The sequence below is a fragment of the Chiloscyllium plagiosum genome, chromosome 23, assembly GCF_004010195.1.
Source record: "Chiloscyllium plagiosum isolate BGI_BamShark_2017 chromosome 23, ASM401019v2, whole genome shotgun sequence".
Classification (NCBI taxonomy): domain Eukaryota; kingdom Metazoa; phylum Chordata; class Chondrichthyes; order Orectolobiformes; family Hemiscylliidae; genus Chiloscyllium; species Chiloscyllium plagiosum.
The window spans coordinates 2,073,478-2,090,870 of NC_057732.1; the positions used below are offsets into that span (position 1 = coordinate 2,073,478).

General features: G+C 42.3%; 1 protein-coding gene across 1 annotated transcript in view; it reads right to left on the minus strand.

The window, feature by feature from the left end:
- cfap54 (cilia and flagella associated protein 54) overlaps positions 1-14,826 on the minus strand; it is a 296,945-nt gene extending 282,119 nt beyond the window's left edge. Inside the window, exons 1-2 of the mRNA XM_043713181.1 lie at positions 14,638-14,826; positions 1,239-1,344 (exon numbers count right to left, since the gene is read on the minus strand). Of these exons, the coding sequence (XP_043569116.1) occupies positions 1,239-1,344; positions 14,638-14,771 (240 nt within the window). The 5' untranslated portion in view covers positions 14,772-14,826. The remainder of the gene's footprint in view (positions 1-1,238; positions 1,345-14,637) is intronic.
- Positions 14,827-17,393: the final 2,567 nt, after the last annotated feature.

Consider the following 17,393-nt stretch of genomic DNA (forward strand, 5'->3'; position numbering starts at 1 on the left):
TAGTTCATAAAATTTTATCTTTGATAAAGATGAAGTGTGTATCACTTTAAGAGCTGTGCTGCTTTAAGAGTGGAGTAAGCCAACGGCCAGATGACACACATCACCAGAACCATTGAGCCCAGAAAACAGCATGCTATATTGTGTTCAATAATTGCCACATAACTGGAAGTTAGTTTGTCTATTAAAAAAACAGTTTGAGATTTTCAAGTAAATTGAACTGACAATGCTAACTAATCCAGTATGAGTGGGGTAACATTGTTAGGAATGCAAAACAACAATTTGACATGAATGACTAATTTATCAGTTGTTGATAGTATGAATGGAAGAATGTTGGCTAGATCAGGTGAGCTCATTAATCCTTCTTGACACAATGCCACTAAATCTATTATATCCACATGAGCAGAGATGCCAGATCAATTAAATGTCATATCTGAACTGGATTTTTACCCAGAAGTTCCTGACATAGTGAGCAGGATGGAGCCAAGCTGACATACAAATGATCCAATATAAATAAATATTCAAAGTTTGTGAGAAGATTTATAGCTCGGGTGCTCGTTGCTGTGGTTCTGTTCGCCGAGCTGGAAGTTTTTGTTGCAAACGTTTCGTCCCCTGTCTAGGTGACATCCTCAGTGCTTGGGAGCCTCCTGTGAAGCGCTGCTGTGGTGTTTCCTCCAGCATTTATAGTGGCCTGTCCCTGCCGCTTCCGGTTGTCAGTTTCAGCTGTCTGCTGTAGTGGCCGGTATATTGGGTCCAGGTCGATGTGTTTGTTGATGGAGTTTGTGGATGAGTGCCATGTACACACAGACGTCAAGCAACATGAATTCAACTGGGACAACACTACCATTATAGGGCAAACCAAACAAAGAACAGCCAGGGAATTCCTAGAAGCATGGCACTCATCCACAAACTCCAATCAACAAACACATCGACCTGGACCCAATATACCGGCCACTACAGCGGACAGCTGAAACTGACAACCGGAAGCGGCAGGGACAGGCCACTATAAATGCCGGAGGAAACACCACAGCAGCGCTTCACAGGAGGCTCCCAAGCACTGAGGATGTCACCTAGACAGGGGACGAAACGTTTGCAACAAAAACTTCCAGCTCGGCGAACAGAACCACAGCAATAAACAAATATTAATTTAACACCGTGTACACATATTAATTTCAACGTTAATATTTTATTCCAAAAACTTAGTGCTGGTTCTATCAAAACATTAATTTATTATGAAGTACCTTCAGTTGTAGTAAAAAAGTTCCAATCTTCAATAATTTTTCTTGGTAATAATGAACTGGCAACAGTTTTTCATACTCATTCCAAATGCAAAATAATTCACTGGCTCTTGAATAGAAATAGAGGAATGCAAATAAGGCATCTCCTATACCAGGGGTGGGGCAAACAGATATCTTAACTCATTGATAACGATCAATAATATTGTGCAATGACCATTAAAAATATTGCATGAATTCACACATTTAAAACCCAAGTTGATACACTGTGGGGTCACACACTGAGACTCAAGACCAAGTATCTGACAAAATCAGTTTAGGGAGTAGGAGATAATCTAACAAGGGCACATAAATTTAATTTTGATGATTGACCCTTCACCGAATCGTGCTTTGATGTGATGAGGTTGAGAGATTGTCAATTTACTTCTCGTCAGCTCCCCAAAGATATTTTAAATAATATTTTAAATTTTAAAAGATATTTTAAATACTAGAAATAGAAGACCTGTTTACCAGCAGCTGGAGAAGAAGTCAGTTGCTTAGACTACTGTAAATTATTTTTATCTTTATATCTCCTATCTTCACATCCAAATTATTTTTTAAATTAAAAATCACACAACACCAGGTTAGAGTCCAACAGGTTTACATGGAACTACAAGCTTTCGGACCTCTGCTCCTTCGTCAGGTAGCTGGTGGGGCAGGATCATAGGACACAGGATTTATAGTGCAAGATCAAAGTGTCAGACAACCGATGCGAAGTATTGAACAAATTTAGATTGCTGTTCAGTGTATACTCACTAAGAATGGGGATGCAGGCTTCGAAAGATTAATATGCAAATCCCAGAACTTATTTCAAGTCAGTCACAGTCCTGAGATAACTTAAGGTTTTATGAAAAAAACAAGGTGTCATCTCAGCTCAGACAATCCATTAAAGGTCTGAGGTAGAGACTGTCTGTCTGTGGCCCAACCTTGAATCAGACTGGTTCTATTTCCAAAGTAGGAATTTATAAAATGTCACATGGACTGACTGCCTACACATTGTGTGCTTTTTAAACATAAATGCAAATTCATCCACAGACTTATATGGGTGGCATGTGTGAATGTGAGGGAGAGAGAATGTGTGCACGCGTGCTTGATAGAGTGTGTGCAAGTATGACGGATTTTTGCCTGTGAGAGGGTGAGCGCAAGTGAGTGTGTCTGAGAGGGTCTGTATGAGTGAGTGTGATAGTGTGTAAGAGTGTGTGAGTGTGCATGTATGTGTGAGAGAGTGTATAGTGTAATGGGATCACCTGTTGTGTGACGTGAACTCAAGATCCCGGTTGAGGCCATCCTCATTGGTACTGAACTTGGCTATCAGTTTCTGTTCGACAATTCTACATTGTTGCATATCCCAAAGTCCACCTTGCAGGATGTAGGCAGTCCATGTGATATTTTATAAATTACTATTTTGAAAATAGGACCAGTCTGGTTCAAGGTTGGAGTACAGACAGACTCTAACCTCAGACCTTTATTGCATTGTCTGATGTCACGTTGGTTTTTTTATGAAACCTTAAGTTATCTCCGGACTGTGACTTGAAAGAAGTGCTGGGATTTACATATTTATCAATCGAAATCTACACCCCATTCTAAGTGATTAAACACTTAACTGCAAACTAGGTTTACTAAATACATTGTCTCAGTTATATGATACTTTGATCTTTTACTACAAATTCTGAGTCCTATGATCTATGCACCATTAGCTACCTGACAAATGAGCAGCACTCAGAAAGCTCATACTTTCAAATAAATCTATTGGACTATAATCTGGTGTTGTGTGATTTTTAAACTTTGTCCACCCCTGTCTAACACTGCCACCTCCACATCACATGAGGTATAGTTAGTAATGACATCAAAATTGGTGTGGAGTGGACAGCGAGGAAGGTTAGCTCAGAGTACAACAAGATCTTGATCAGGTGGGCCAATAGGCCAAGGAGTGGCAGATGGAGTTTAATTTAGATAAATGTGAGGTGCTGCATTTTGGAAAGGCAAATCAGGGCAGGACTTAATGGTAAGGTCCTGGAAGTGTTGCTGAACAAAGAGACCTTGGAGTGCAGGGTCATAGTTCCTTGAAAGTGGAGTCGCAGGTAGATAGGATAGTGAAGAAGGTATTTCGTATGCTTTCTTTTATTGGTCAGACAATTGAGTTAGGAGTTGGGAGATCATGTTGCGGCTGTACAAGATATTGCACACAGTATTTCAAAAGTGGTTGAACCAATGCTGGTCCCCCTCTTATAGGAAGAATGTTGTGAAACTTGAAAGGGTTCAGAAAAGATTAACAAGGATGTTGCCAAGGTCAGAGAGTTTAAGCTCTAGGAAGAGGCTGAATAGGATGGGGATGTTTTCCCTGAAGCATCACAGGCTGAGAAGTGATCTTACAGAGGTTTATAAAATCATGAGGGGCATGGATAGGGTAAATAAACAAGGTCTTTTCCCTGGGGTAGGTATGTTCAGAACTGGAGGACATAGGTTTAGCATGAGATGGGAAAGATTTAAAAAAGGACCCAAGGGGCAACCTTTTCACACAGAGGGTGGTACATATATGGAATGAGCTGCCAGAGGAAGTGGTGGAGGCTGGTACAATTACAACATTTAAAAGGCATCTGGATAGGTATGTTAATAGTAAATGTTCAGAGTACTTTGCCCAGTACTGGCAAATGGGATGAGACTAATTTTAGATATCTTGTTCGGCATGGACGAGTTGAACTGAAGGGTTTGTTTCCGTGCTGTATGACTCTAACGGAAAGCAAATTTAGAGCAGTAATACAGTCTACTACAAGCATGCAAAATATATGTTTTGTATAAACCTGTTTGAACATGTTAAGACACACTTCCATAACAGAGGGGACTTGACCTTGGAGCTTTCCTTATAACTTATATTTTAACATCCACTGAGAATTAATGAGGTAAATATGGGTAGCAGACAAATTGACTTTGAACACTCTACAGAGCAAATCAAATCGCAAATATGGTCCAGGATTCTCAGGGAAGCCAAGTTAGATCCACTATGAAATTCCTCTTCATCTCAATCTTCGATTGCTGTCCATTAATTCTGAGACTGTGCCCTCAGGTCCAAGACTGTCTCATGAGGGGAAACAGCCTCTCAGTATTTGCCTAGTCGAGTACCAAACTGTTTAATCTTTGCTCAGAAGATTCCTTTTTCCTGTCCAGGAGCAGCGGGAGACACAGCAGAGGTGATGTGGAAACCACACGGGTGCCAGGAAGGTAAGGAAACTGTTTATATTCTTACCTTCAAAGCCCACAGCCTTTTTCCTGTCCAGGATCAGCGGGAAACACAGTGGAGGTGACGTGGAGACCACGAGGGTGCAGGGAAGGTAAGGACTTAGTATATATTTGGGCAGCAGCTAAACCTGAGATACTACACATGTAGAATCTCCCTCCCGCCCCTCCTCCTCTAACCAGAAAAAAAGACTCTAAGGTCAGGCTTTTATTTATTTTTTGTTCTTTTATTTTCCTATATTTAAGTGCATTGTTTGGTTTGACCCGTGGCATGTACCTCTTGCGTGATGTGGGCGTTCTGTGACGTAGCTGACATTCCTGACTCTTACACTTGCAAGAAGTGTATCCAGCTGCAGCTCTTGTTTGACCACACGACGGCTCTGGAGCATCCGCAATGCTGAGGAGGTCGTGGATAGCACGTTTAGTGAACTGGTCACACCGCAGGTTAGACTTGCTGAGGGAGACAGTGAATAGGTGACCAAGAGCCAGTAAAAGAGTAGGAAGGCAGTGCAGATGTCCCCTGCGGTCATCTCCCTCCAAAACAGGTATACCGTTTTGGATACTGTTGGGGGAGATGGCTCACCAGGGGAGGGCAGCAGTTGCCAAGATCATGGCACTGTGGCGGGCACTGCTATTCAGAAGGGTAGGAAAAAGACTTGTAGGGCCATAGTCATAGGGGATTCTATTGTGAAGGGAGTAGATAGGTGGTTCTGTGGCCGAAAACAGGACTCTCAGATGATATGTTGCCTCCCAAGTGCTCGAGTCAGGGATGTCACTGATCGGCTGCAGACCATTCTGAAAGGGAAGGGTGAACAGCCAGTTGTCTTGGTGCACATAGGCACAAATGATATAAGTAAAAAACGAGATGAGGTCCTGAAAGAAGAATTCAGGGAGCAAGGAGAAAAGTTAAAGAGGAGGACCTCAAACGTAGTAATCTTGGGATTATTGCCTGTGCCACGAGCTAGCCAGCATAGAACTGAAAAAATAGACAGGATGAACACGTGGCTTGAGGAATGGTGTAGGAGGGAAGGGTTCAGATTTGTAGGACATTGGGACCAGTTCTAGAGAAGGTGGGACGAGTACAAAATAGACGGTCTACATCTGAACCGGACTGGAACCAATGTCCTGGGGAGAGTTTTTGCTACTGCTGTTGGGGAGGTTTTAAACTAATGTGGCAGGGGGCTGGGAACCAGAGGAGAAGACTAGTAGACAGCAGGGTAGAAACTGGAGACTGTAAGAATCATGAAGATAGCATTAATGAGGGGAAGAGTAGTCAGAGAGCAGATGAACACAAAATAACTGGTGGCCTGAAGTGCATCCACTTTACTGCAAGGAGTATAGTGTGTAAGGCAGATGAACTTAGGGCTTGGATTGATGCCTGGGAGCATAACGTTATTGCAATCACAGAGACTTGATTGAAGGAAGGGCATGATTGGCAACTAAATGTTCCAGAATATAGACGCTTCAGACAGGGCAGGGAGGGAAGTGAAAGAGGGGGTGGAGTTGCATTGTGGTCAGGGATGATATCACAGCTGTGCTAAAGGAGGACACTATGGAGAGCTTGAGTAATGAGGCATTATGGTGGAGCTGAAAAATAAGAAGGGTGCAGTTACGTTGTTGGCTGTATTACAGGCCTCCCAACAGTGAGCGTAAGGTTTCTACAAATAGGTAAACAGGTTATGGAAAGATGTAGAGGCAATAGGGTAGTGGTGATGGGAGATTTTAATTTTCCCAACATTGACTGGATACACTTAGCGTCAGAGGTCTGGATGGAGTAGAATTTGTAAGAAGGGTCCAGGAGAGTTTTCTAGAGCAGTATGTCAATAGTCCGACGAGGGAAGGGGTCATATTGGACCTGGTATTGGGGAATGAGCCAGGCCAGGTGGTAGAAGTTGTGGTGGGGGATTTCTTTGGGAACCGTGACCACAATTTTGTAAGTTTTAGAATATTTGTAGACAAAGATGAGAGTGGTCCTAAGGGAAGAGTATTAAACTGGGCCAAGGCCAATTATATCAAAACTAGGCAGGGTTGGAAAATGTGGATCAGACACAACTATTTGAAGGGAAGTCCACATTTGATATGTGGGAGGCTTTCAAAGATATGTTAAAGATAATGCATGATAGGCATGTCCCATTGAAGGCAAAGGTAAGGAAATGCAAGATTCATGAACCGTGGATGACAGGAGAAATCGTACAAACTAGCCAAGAGGAAAAGGGAAGTGCATATAAGGTCGAGGCAGCTAAGAACAGAGTAGGCACTGGAGGAATATCGGAAGAGGAGGACCAGTCTTAAATCAGGAATCAAGTGGGCTAAAAGTGGTCATGAAATAGCTTTAGCGAGCAGAATGAAGGAGAATCCCAAAGCATTTTATAAGAAGCAAGCGGGTAACTAAAGAAAGGATTGGCCACTAAAGGATAATGAAGGAAGGCTGTGTGTCAAACCGGAGAGAATGGGTGAGATTCTGAATGATTACTTAGCATGTTCACGGAGGAGAGGAACATGATGAATGTTGAGATTAGAGATAGAAGTTTGATTAGTCTGGATCACGTTGACATAATTAGGGAAGATGTGTTGGGTATGCTAGAGGTTCTTCAGATGGACAAATCCCCAAGACGGGATGGGATCTATCCCAGGTTGCTGAGGGATGCGAGAGAGGAAATAGCTGGGGCCCTGACAGATATCTTTGTGACATCCTTAAACACACATGGAATGTCGGAGGACCGGGAGGTTGCTCATGTTGTACCCCTGGACAAGAAGGGTAGTACAGATATTCCAGGTTGCTATGGACCAGTGCTGACGTCAGTGCTGGGAAAGTTGCTGGAGAAGGTACTGAGGTATAGGATCTATTTATATTTAGAAAAGAATGGGCTTATCAGTGACAGGCAACGTGGTTTTGTGCAGGGGAGATTGTGCCCTACCAACTTAATAGAGTTCTTTGAGGAAGTGACCAAGTTGACAGATGAAGAAAGGACTGTTGATGTCATATACATGGACTTTAGTAAGGTGTTTAAGAAGGTTTCCCATGGTAAACCAATAGAGAAAGTGAAGTCACATGGTGTGTAGGGTGTTCTAGCTAGGTGGATAAGGAACTGGTTGAGCAACAGGAGACAGAGACTAGTAGTTGAAGGGAGTTTCTCAAAATGCAGAAAGGTGACCGGTGATGTTCCACAGGGATCAGTGCTGGGGCCACTGATGTTTGTGAAATACATAAATGATCTGGAAGAGGGCACTGTTGGTATGATTAGCAACTTTGCAGATGACACGAAGATTGGTGGAGTAGCAGAAAGTATAAGGGACTGTCAAAGAATACAGGAGAATATAGATAGACTGGCGAGTTGTGTGGAGAAGTGGCAGATGGAGTTCAATCCAGACAAATGTGAGGTGATGCATTTTTGGCAAGTCTAATTCGAGAGCGAATTTTACAGTGAATGGAAGGGCCTTGGGTAAAGTTGATGAGCAGAGAGATGTGGGAGTGCAGGTCCATTGTACCCTGAAGGTTGTTGCACAGGTGGATAGAGTGGTCAAGAAGGCATATGGTATGCTTGCCTTCATTGGACGGGGTATTGAGTATAAGAGCTGGCAGGTCATGTTAAAATTGTACAAGACATTGGTTCGGCCGCATTTAGAATAGTGTGTACAGTTCTGGTCACCACATTACCAAAAGGATGTGGACGCTTTGGAGAGGGTGCAGAGAAGGCGCAGAGAAGGCTTACGAGGAGGTTGCCTGGTATGGAAGGTGCTTGCTATGAAGAGAGATTGAGTAGGTTAGGTTTGTTTTCATTTGAGAAAAGGAGATTGAGGGGGTCTTGATTGAGTTCTCAAAATCATGAAGGGTACAGACAGGGTTGATAGCAATAAGCTTTGTCCCACGGTGAAGGATCCAATAACGAGAGGTCACGTTTTCAAGGTGAGAGTTGAAAAGTTTAAGGGGGATACACGCGGCAAGTACTTTACGCAGAGGGTGGTGGGTGTCTGGAACACATTGCCAGCAGAGGTGGTAGTGGCAGGCACGGTAGATTCATTTAAGATGTGTCTGGACAGATACATGAGTAGGTGGGGAGCAAAGGGATACAGATGCTTAGGAATTGGGCGACAGGTTTAGACAGTCTGTTTGGATCGGCTCAGGCTTGGAGGCCTGAGGGGCCTGTTCCTGGGCTGTAAATTTTCTTTGTTCTTTGTTCTTGGTGAGACCATCCCTCCGTACCAGAGGTCATCCTGGTGAACCTTCTCAATGAAATAAAACTTTTTCTTAAATGAGGGGACCAAAACTGCTCACAGTACTCCAGATGTGGTCTTACCAGCTCCTTTTTCAGTTACAATAAGACCTCCCAATTCTTGTAATCCAACCCCCTTGAAATAAGGGTGAACACTCCTTTAACCTTCCTGATTACCTGCTGCACCTGTGAAGTAACTTCCTGTGTTTTTTGAATAATACCCCCAAGTCCCTTTATGTTGCCACTTTCTGCTGTTTTCTCCTATTTAAATAATATCCTGTTCTATCGTTCGAAGTGAACAATTTTACATTTTCCTACACGATACTCCATTTGCTAACTTTTTTGCTCACTTACTTACCCTATCAATATCTCTCTAAAAACTGTCTATATCCTTCTCACAACCTGCCTTTCCACCTATTTGTATCACCTGCAAATTTGCCTACAGTATGTTTGTTTACTTTCTGCAAGTGTGATTTGGAGGTGCCAGTGTGGAACTGGGGTGTATAAGGTTAAAAATCACAATACCTGGTTGTAGTCCAACAGGGTTACTTAGAAGCACTAGTTTTTGGAGCACTGCTCCTCAATCAGGTGGTTGTGGAGTATAAGATCATAGACACAGAATTTATTGCAAAAGTTTACAGTGTGCTGCAACTGAAATTATATATTGAAAAATACCTGGATTGTTTGTTAAGTCTCTTACCTTTCAGAATGACCATGCTGGTTTCAGTTCTTTCATATGCAAACTATTCTTTCATATGCAGAACTATTTTTTTTAAAAATTACATTCTCAAATGAACTTTAAGAATAGGTGCCATGTCAGCTCAGATAATGCATTGAAGGTGTGAGGCTAAAGTCTGTCTGTCTATGTCCCAATGTTCACACTGATGCTGTTTCAAAAAAAAGGGATTTTACACAATCTTTCATGAATTCATGCAGTTTTTGAGCAACACTGCACAACACAGCACTCTCACACACGCAGACAAGCACACGTGCACGCGTATATATATATACACACACACACCGACAGACCCATTCTCATGCAGACCCTCTTTCATACACAAGCTCTCTCTCATACGCTCGCATATACATCTCACACACACGCACCCTCTCACAGACTTATACCCCTTTACACACATACACACACTGTCTCACAGACATTCACAATCCTCTATGTGTACACATACATTCACATGGACGGACACACATATAGGTTTGTGGGGTGAATTTGTACTTACAGAATTACATTTTATTTTGCTCAAAAACTGCATGAATCCATGTAAGATTCTGTAAATCCTTTTTTTAGAAATGGAATCAGTCTGAACATTGGGACACAGACAGACAGACTTTAGCCTCACACCTTCAATGCATTATTTGAGCTGACATGGCATCTATTGCTAAATTCACTTGAGAATGTAACTTTAAGAAAGTTCTGGAATTTACATATGAAAGAACTAAAACCAACATGGTCATTCTAAAAGATGAGAGACTTAACAAACAATCCAGGTATTTTTCAATATATCATTTCAATTGCATCACACTGGAAACTTCTGCTCTAAATTCTGTGTCATACTTCACAACCACCTGATGAAGGAGCAGCACTCCAAAAACTTATGCTTCCAAATAAACTTGTTGGACTATAACCTGGTGTTGTGTGATTTTTACTTTTCTGCAAGTATTAATGTATATTACAAACACCTGCTGTCCCACCACTGATCACTGTGAAACCCCGCTTGTGACAGATTGTCACCCTGAAAAAGAACCCTTATCCGCATTTGTGGGCTCTTGCTCATTAAGCATTTATCCATTTTGTGCAGGAGGGGTTTTCTGACACAGTATGTGGACAGGTCAACAAGGGGAGAGGCCCATTAGATTTGGTATTGGGTAATGAACCCGATCAGGTGTTAGATTTGGAGATAGGTGAGCACTTTGGTGATAGTGACCACAATTCAGTTATGTTTACTTTAGCAATGGAAAGGAATAGGTATACACCGGAGGGCAAGCGCTAGAGCTGGGGGAAAGGCAATTACAATGTGATGTGATTAGACAAATTTAGGATGCATAGGATGGGGAAGGAAACTGCAAGGCATGGGCACAATAGAAATGTGGAGTTTAATCAAGGAACAGCTACTGCGTGTCCTTGATCAGTCTGTACCTGTCAGACATGGAGAAAGTTGTCAAGCACAGGAGCCGTGGTTTACTAAGGAGGTTGAATCTCTTGTCAAGAGGAAGAAGGCGGCTTATGTTAGGACGAGATGTAAAGGCTCAGTTTGGGCAATTGAGAATTATAAGGTAGCCAGGAAAGACCTAAAGAGAGAGCTAAGATGAGTGAGGCGGGGACATGAGAAGCTGTTGGCGGATAGGATCAGGGAAAATCCTAAAGCTTTCTATAGACATACAGGTATAAGGGATAAAAGGATGACTAGAGTAAGGTTAGAGCCAGTCAAGGACCGTAGCAGGAAGTTTCAAGTGGAGTCAGAGAAGATAGGGGAAGAGCTAAATGAATATTTTTCATCAGTATTCATATTGGAAAACACGATGATGTTGTCAAGGTGAATACTGCAAAACAGGCTACTAGACTAGATGGAATTGATGTTCACAAGGAGGTGGTGTTAGAAATTCTGGAAAGTGTGAAAATAGATAAATCCCCTGCACCGGATGGGATTTATCCTAGGAGTCTTTGGGAAGCCAGGAAGGAGATTGCCGAGCCTTTGGTTTTGATCTTATGTCATCATTGTCTACAGGAATAGTGCCAGAAGACTGGAGGTTAGCAAATGTTGTTCCCTTGTTTAAGAAGAGGAGTAGAGACAACCCTGGTAATTATAGACCCGTCAGCCTTACTTCAGTTGTGGGTAAAGTGTTGGAAAAGGTTATAAAAGAGATAGGATTTATAATCATCTCGATAGGAATAATTTGATTCAGGGTAATCAACATGGTTTTGTGAAGGGTAGGTCGTGCCTCACAAATCTTATTGAGTTCTTTGAGAAAGTGACCAAACAGGTAGAGGAGGGTAAAGCCGTTGATGTGGTGCATATGGATTTCAGCAAGACATTTGATAAGGTTCCCCATGGTAGACTACTGCACAAAATACAGAGGCAGGGAATTGAAGGCGATTTAGTGATTTGGATCAGAAATTGGCGAGCTGAAAGAAGACAGAGGGTGATGGTTCATGGGAAATGTTCATCAGTTACGAGAGGTGTACTGCAAGGATCTGTTTTGGGTCCACTACTGTTTGTCATTTTTATAAACGACTTGGATGAGGGCACAGAAGGATGGGTTAGTAAATTTGCAGACCACACTAAGGTCAGTACAGTTGTAGATAGTGCCAAAGGGTGTTGTAAGTTACAGAGGCACTTAGATAAGCTGCAGAGCTGGGTTGAGAGGTGGCAAATGTAGTTTAATGCGGAAAAGTTTGAGATGATTCACTTTGGAAGCAGTAGCAGGAATGCAGAGTACTGGGCGAATGTAAGATTCTTGGTAGTGTAGATAAGCAGAGAGATCCATGTGCATAGATCCTTCACAGTTGCCACCCAGGTTGATGGGGTTGTTAAGAAGGCATATGATGTGTTAGCATTTATTAGTAGAGAGATTGAGTTTCAGATCCATGAGGTCATGCTGCAGCTATACAAAACTCTGGTTTAGCCGCATTTGGACCATTGTGTGCAGTTCTGGTCACCGCATTATAGGAAGGATGTGGAAGCTTTGGAAAGAGTTCAGAGTAGATTTACTAGGATGTTGCCTGGTATGGAGGGAAGGTCTTACAAGGAAAGTTTGAGGGACTTGAAGCTGTTTTCATGAGAGAGAAGAAGGTTGAGGAGCAACTTAATTGAGACATTTAAAAGATAATCAGAGGGTTAGATCAGGTGGACAGTAAGCCTTTTTCCTAGGATGGTGATGGAAAGCACGAGGAGGCATAGCTTCAAATTGAGGGGTGAAAGATAAAGGATAGATGTCAGAGGCAGTTTCGTTACTCAGAGAGTAGTGGGGGTGTGGAACGCACTGCCTGCAACAGTTGGAGACCCGCCAACTTTAGAAGCATTTAAATGGTCATTGGATAGGCATATGGATGAGAATGAAAGAGTGTATGTTAGGTGAGCTTCAGATTAGTTTCACAGGGAGGCGCAACATCGAAGGGCGAAGGGCGTGTACTGTGCTGTAAAGTTCTATGTTCTAACAAATTCACTTTTCATAACCTCTAACACTGTGGTCTCTTATGACAACCTTTTGTGAGGTACCTTGTTGAACACCTTTTGGAAATCCAAATACAAGATCTGTACTGATTCTTCTCTATCAACTCCAGTTATGACTTGCTTAAAAATCTCTAATAAAAAGATACAATTTCCTTTTTATGAAATCATGCTGACTCTGCTGATTAGATTATAATACTTCCACACTAAATGATTCTCATACTTTTCTAGCAATAGATATTGTGCTAATTGGTCTATAGTTACCCAAATTTTATCTCTCTTTTTTGAATAGTCTTATCAGTAGTTTTCCAAACCTTTTTAATTTTCCAGAATCTAAAGATGTTTGTAAAGTTACAACCAATGCATCCGCCATTTTCATAGCTACCTCTTTTACCATCATAGGATGCAAGCCATCAGGGCCAGGAGACTTATCTGCCTTTAGCCCCATTAGTTTGTCTAATACTCCTTCTCTAATGATGGTGATGGCACTTACCTCCTCCCCCGTATTCAAAAGTAGTAATGGGATGCTCAAAAGTATCTTCCACTATAAAGAATCTTCAAAATACTCACGTAATTCTTCTGCCTTTTCCTTGTTCCCCATAATCATTACCACCCCAATTCATTTCTCAAGGGGCCTATGTTCACTTTGACCTTCCTCTTCCTTTTTATATATTTAAAGAAGCTCTTGTCAGTTTTTATTATCCTCACTAGTTCACCCTTGTAATTTCTCACTCTCTAGTCTGCTTTTGCTGCATTATCAACTTATCCTAGTCTTTGAAGCTGACTTTTGTCTCCTTATATGCTTGCTCTCTCAAGTTAATATTCTCCTTAACTTCTTGGTTAGTCATAGTTGGTTCATCCCTCTCAGAATGTTTCCTCCTTAACTGAATATATTTTTGCTGAATTACTCTTTTAAATGTCTGCCATTGCTTGCTTAATATCAATCCTGCTTATCTGAGTTAAACACAATTGTTTCTGACCCACGTTTCCCACTCTCAAACTCAATATTAAATTCTATCGTGCTCTGATCACTCGGGAAACTTTTACTCTGGGGTCATTGATTAAAACTGCTTCATTAACAGATCTAAGATAGCCTGTCCCCTTGTTGCCTGCATGGCAAACTGATCAAGGAAACTCTCCCAAATGCACTCCATGAATTTGTTGCTGCAGCTACCCCTTCCAATTGGATTAATCCAATCAACTTGAAAATTAAAGTCACCCATAATTTTTGGTCTTTTAATAAAAACATGCTCCTATTTGACATAAAGCCTCTCCTGAACATGACTTCTGTGGAGGGGTCTGTAATACCAGTGTCTTCTCTACATTGTCTTTTTTTAACCTCCACCCAAGTGGACTCCATATCATCAGAGCCTCGATCATCTCTCACAACTGTCCTCATTTCACCTCTTATTAACAATGCTACCCCACCTACACCTGCCATCTTTCTGAAAGGTTAAATATTTCTCAATGTTAAGTTCCCAGTTTTGATGTCCTTGTAACCATGACCAATAAGATAATATTCACCTCCACTTTTGTATCTTTTCCCAAATCCCTTGATTTCTTTACTGAAACATGGCCTGACAAGATGGCAAGGGGGGGGAGGGGGGAGGAGAAAACGGGGAAAGGAGGTAGGGAAGGGGAGGTAGGGAGAGGAAGAGTGGAGGGGGTAAATGGGGACAGGGAGGGGAAAGAGTCAGCTCTGTAAAACACGAGAGGTGTGTTTCCAGGCCTTACCCTCTTGTGTATGAGCGGTAGGAGGTCACTCTCTCCATATCTTTCATAAAGTGATTCAGCTTTTGTTCAAGTGAAGCTACAACGGGATTTTTCTCGTCGAACTTCCCATAAAAGCTGGCAGGCAATGGCTCCATTGCTCCGGGACAGTGGACTCCTTCGCACCGCACTTAGCCCGTTGCTGAAGGAACCATCTTCAACCAAACCGTCCAGAGTTCTCTCCACACAACCGTTGGAGTGACGGCCAGTGTTTGCCCCCGCCCACCGTTCCCATGGTGACAGCTCGTCCTCTCAGGGCTCATCCATAGGGTGACTGGCAGCAGCCGCACCCATCCACCGCCTCCATGGTGACAGCTCGCCCATTCAGCGCCAAACGCTGTGGTGATTGACACCGTCCGACCCGCCCATCGTCTCCATGGTGACAGAAACGCCACACAGGACTAACACGATAGAATGATTGACAGAATTCAGCCAGCTCATTGCTCCGATGGTGACAGCTCGCCACTCAATGTTAAGCCTTGGGGTGATTGACAGTAATTGATCCCGCCCATGAGCGAGAGCGTTGTCAATTAGCCATGATTAGAGAAGTTGGTGTTGGACTGGAGTGGACAAAGTGAAAAATCACACAACACCAGATTATCTGGAAGCACTAGCTCCTTCATCAGGTGATTGTGGAGTCTCCACAATGATTAAGATAGTTGGGTCCAGGTAAACCAATTCTAAAGAAACTGGAATGGAAACTAACTTTTTCTCTCCACAGATATTGCGAGACGTGCTGAATTTTTCCAGCATTTTCTGTGCTTGTACTAGGTAAACTAAGTAAACCTGTACAAGGGACGCCTATAATCAAACGGTTATTTCCATTTCACAAAAGAAAAAAATAGATAAATACTTACTTAGAGGACTTGTATTGGTAATTATTTCTTTAACTTATGATTCACTAATGTGCTGTGTTAAAACAGAGAAAATTATTTCCTGTCAAAAATGTGTAACTTGGGCACTAAGAAGGGTAAGTTTAAAATAAAAGGAGACAAAAAAATAAATGTTCCACTTTGTCACAGTTCTGGTTCTAAGTTCAAATCTCACTCCAGGCTTCACTACAAACATCTGCACCACCAATTTTAAAATTCAACAGCTGTAGTTTCCCAGTCTTTATTAGACTCAGGGTTGATATGCAAGAACAGATGTTAAAAAGCAAAAGAACTGCGGATGCTAGAAACTAAACCAGAAATTGCTGGAAAAGCTCAGCAGATCTGGCAACATCTGTGGAGAGAAATCAGAGTTAACATTTCAGGTCCAGTGACCCTTCCACAGAATTGTAAATGTTACACCTTGTTCAAAGAAGGGAGCTCAGGTAAACCCAGCAACTCCAGTCCAGCCAATGAAATGGTAACAGTCGATAAGTATAATGCTGTTGATGTGATGTACATTGTATCAAAAGTGTTTTGGAATTTAGTATTGCAAACAGAAGTGCAATCACATGGAATACAAAGGGACAGTGGCAACATAGACACAACTGAGTGAATGACAAGAAACAAAGAGTCATTTTGGTTGTTTTCCAGGTTGGAGTAAGTGTTGTTTCCCAGATGTTGGAACCCCTACTTTTTCTGATATATTAAGGGCCTACACCATGGACTACAGGGCATAATTTCAAAGTTTGCTAATAATGTGAAACTTGGAAATATTGTAAACTCTATGGGATATTTTTGAATTTCAAAAAGGACAATGAAAAGAGAGAAAGTAGCTTATTTCTATCATATACACTGATCCAGTAAAAACGAGACAGAGTTCCTCCAGTACCAAGGGTGCTACATGGACAGCACAACCACCCAATCATACATGGCATAAAATACATAAGAAGTGCAAAATATGCAAGTTACAGGGTAACAGAAGAATGATGGATAATAGACATTTTTCTAGCAACAGTACGAAAAAATTTCAGATTGGAAAGAGTCCTATTATATTGTGTTAAGGAGCCTGATGGCTTGGGGGAAGAAACTGTTGCACAGTCTGGTCATGTGAGACAGTATGCTCCTGTATCTTCTGCCAGATGGCAGGAGAGAGAAAAGACTTTGAGTGAGGGGTTGGGTTGGGTATTCCACAATGCCGTTAGCCTTTTGGATACAGTGTGTTGAGTGCACGGTGGCACAGTGGTTAGCACTGCTGCCTCACAGCACCAGAGACCTGGGTTCAATACCTGCCTCGGGCAACTGTCTGTGTGGAGTTTGCACGTTGTCCCCGCGTCTGCGTGGGTTTCCTCCGGGTGCTCCAGTTTCCTCCCACTGTCCAAAAACATGCAGGGTAGGTGAATTGGTCATGCTAAATTGCCTGTAGTATCAGGTGAAGGGGTAAATAGACAATAGGTGCAGGAGTAGGTCATTTTTGCCCTTCGAGCCTGCACCACCATTCAATATGACCATGGCTGATCATCTTTAATCAGTATCCTGTTCCAGCCTTATCTCCATAACCCTTGATTCCATTATCCTTGAGAGTTCTATCCAACTCTTTCTTAAATGAATCCAGAGACTGGGCCTCCACTGCCCTCTGGGATGAGCATTCCACACAGCCACCACTCTCTGGGTGAAGAAGTTTCTCCTCAACTCTGTCCTAAGTGGTCTACCCCGTATTTTTAAGCTGTGTCCTCTCGCTCGGGACTCACCCATCAGCGGAAACATGTTTCCTGCCTCCAGAGTGTCCAATCCTTTAATAATCTTATACGTCTCAATCAGATCCCCTCTCAGTCTTCTAAACTCAAGGGT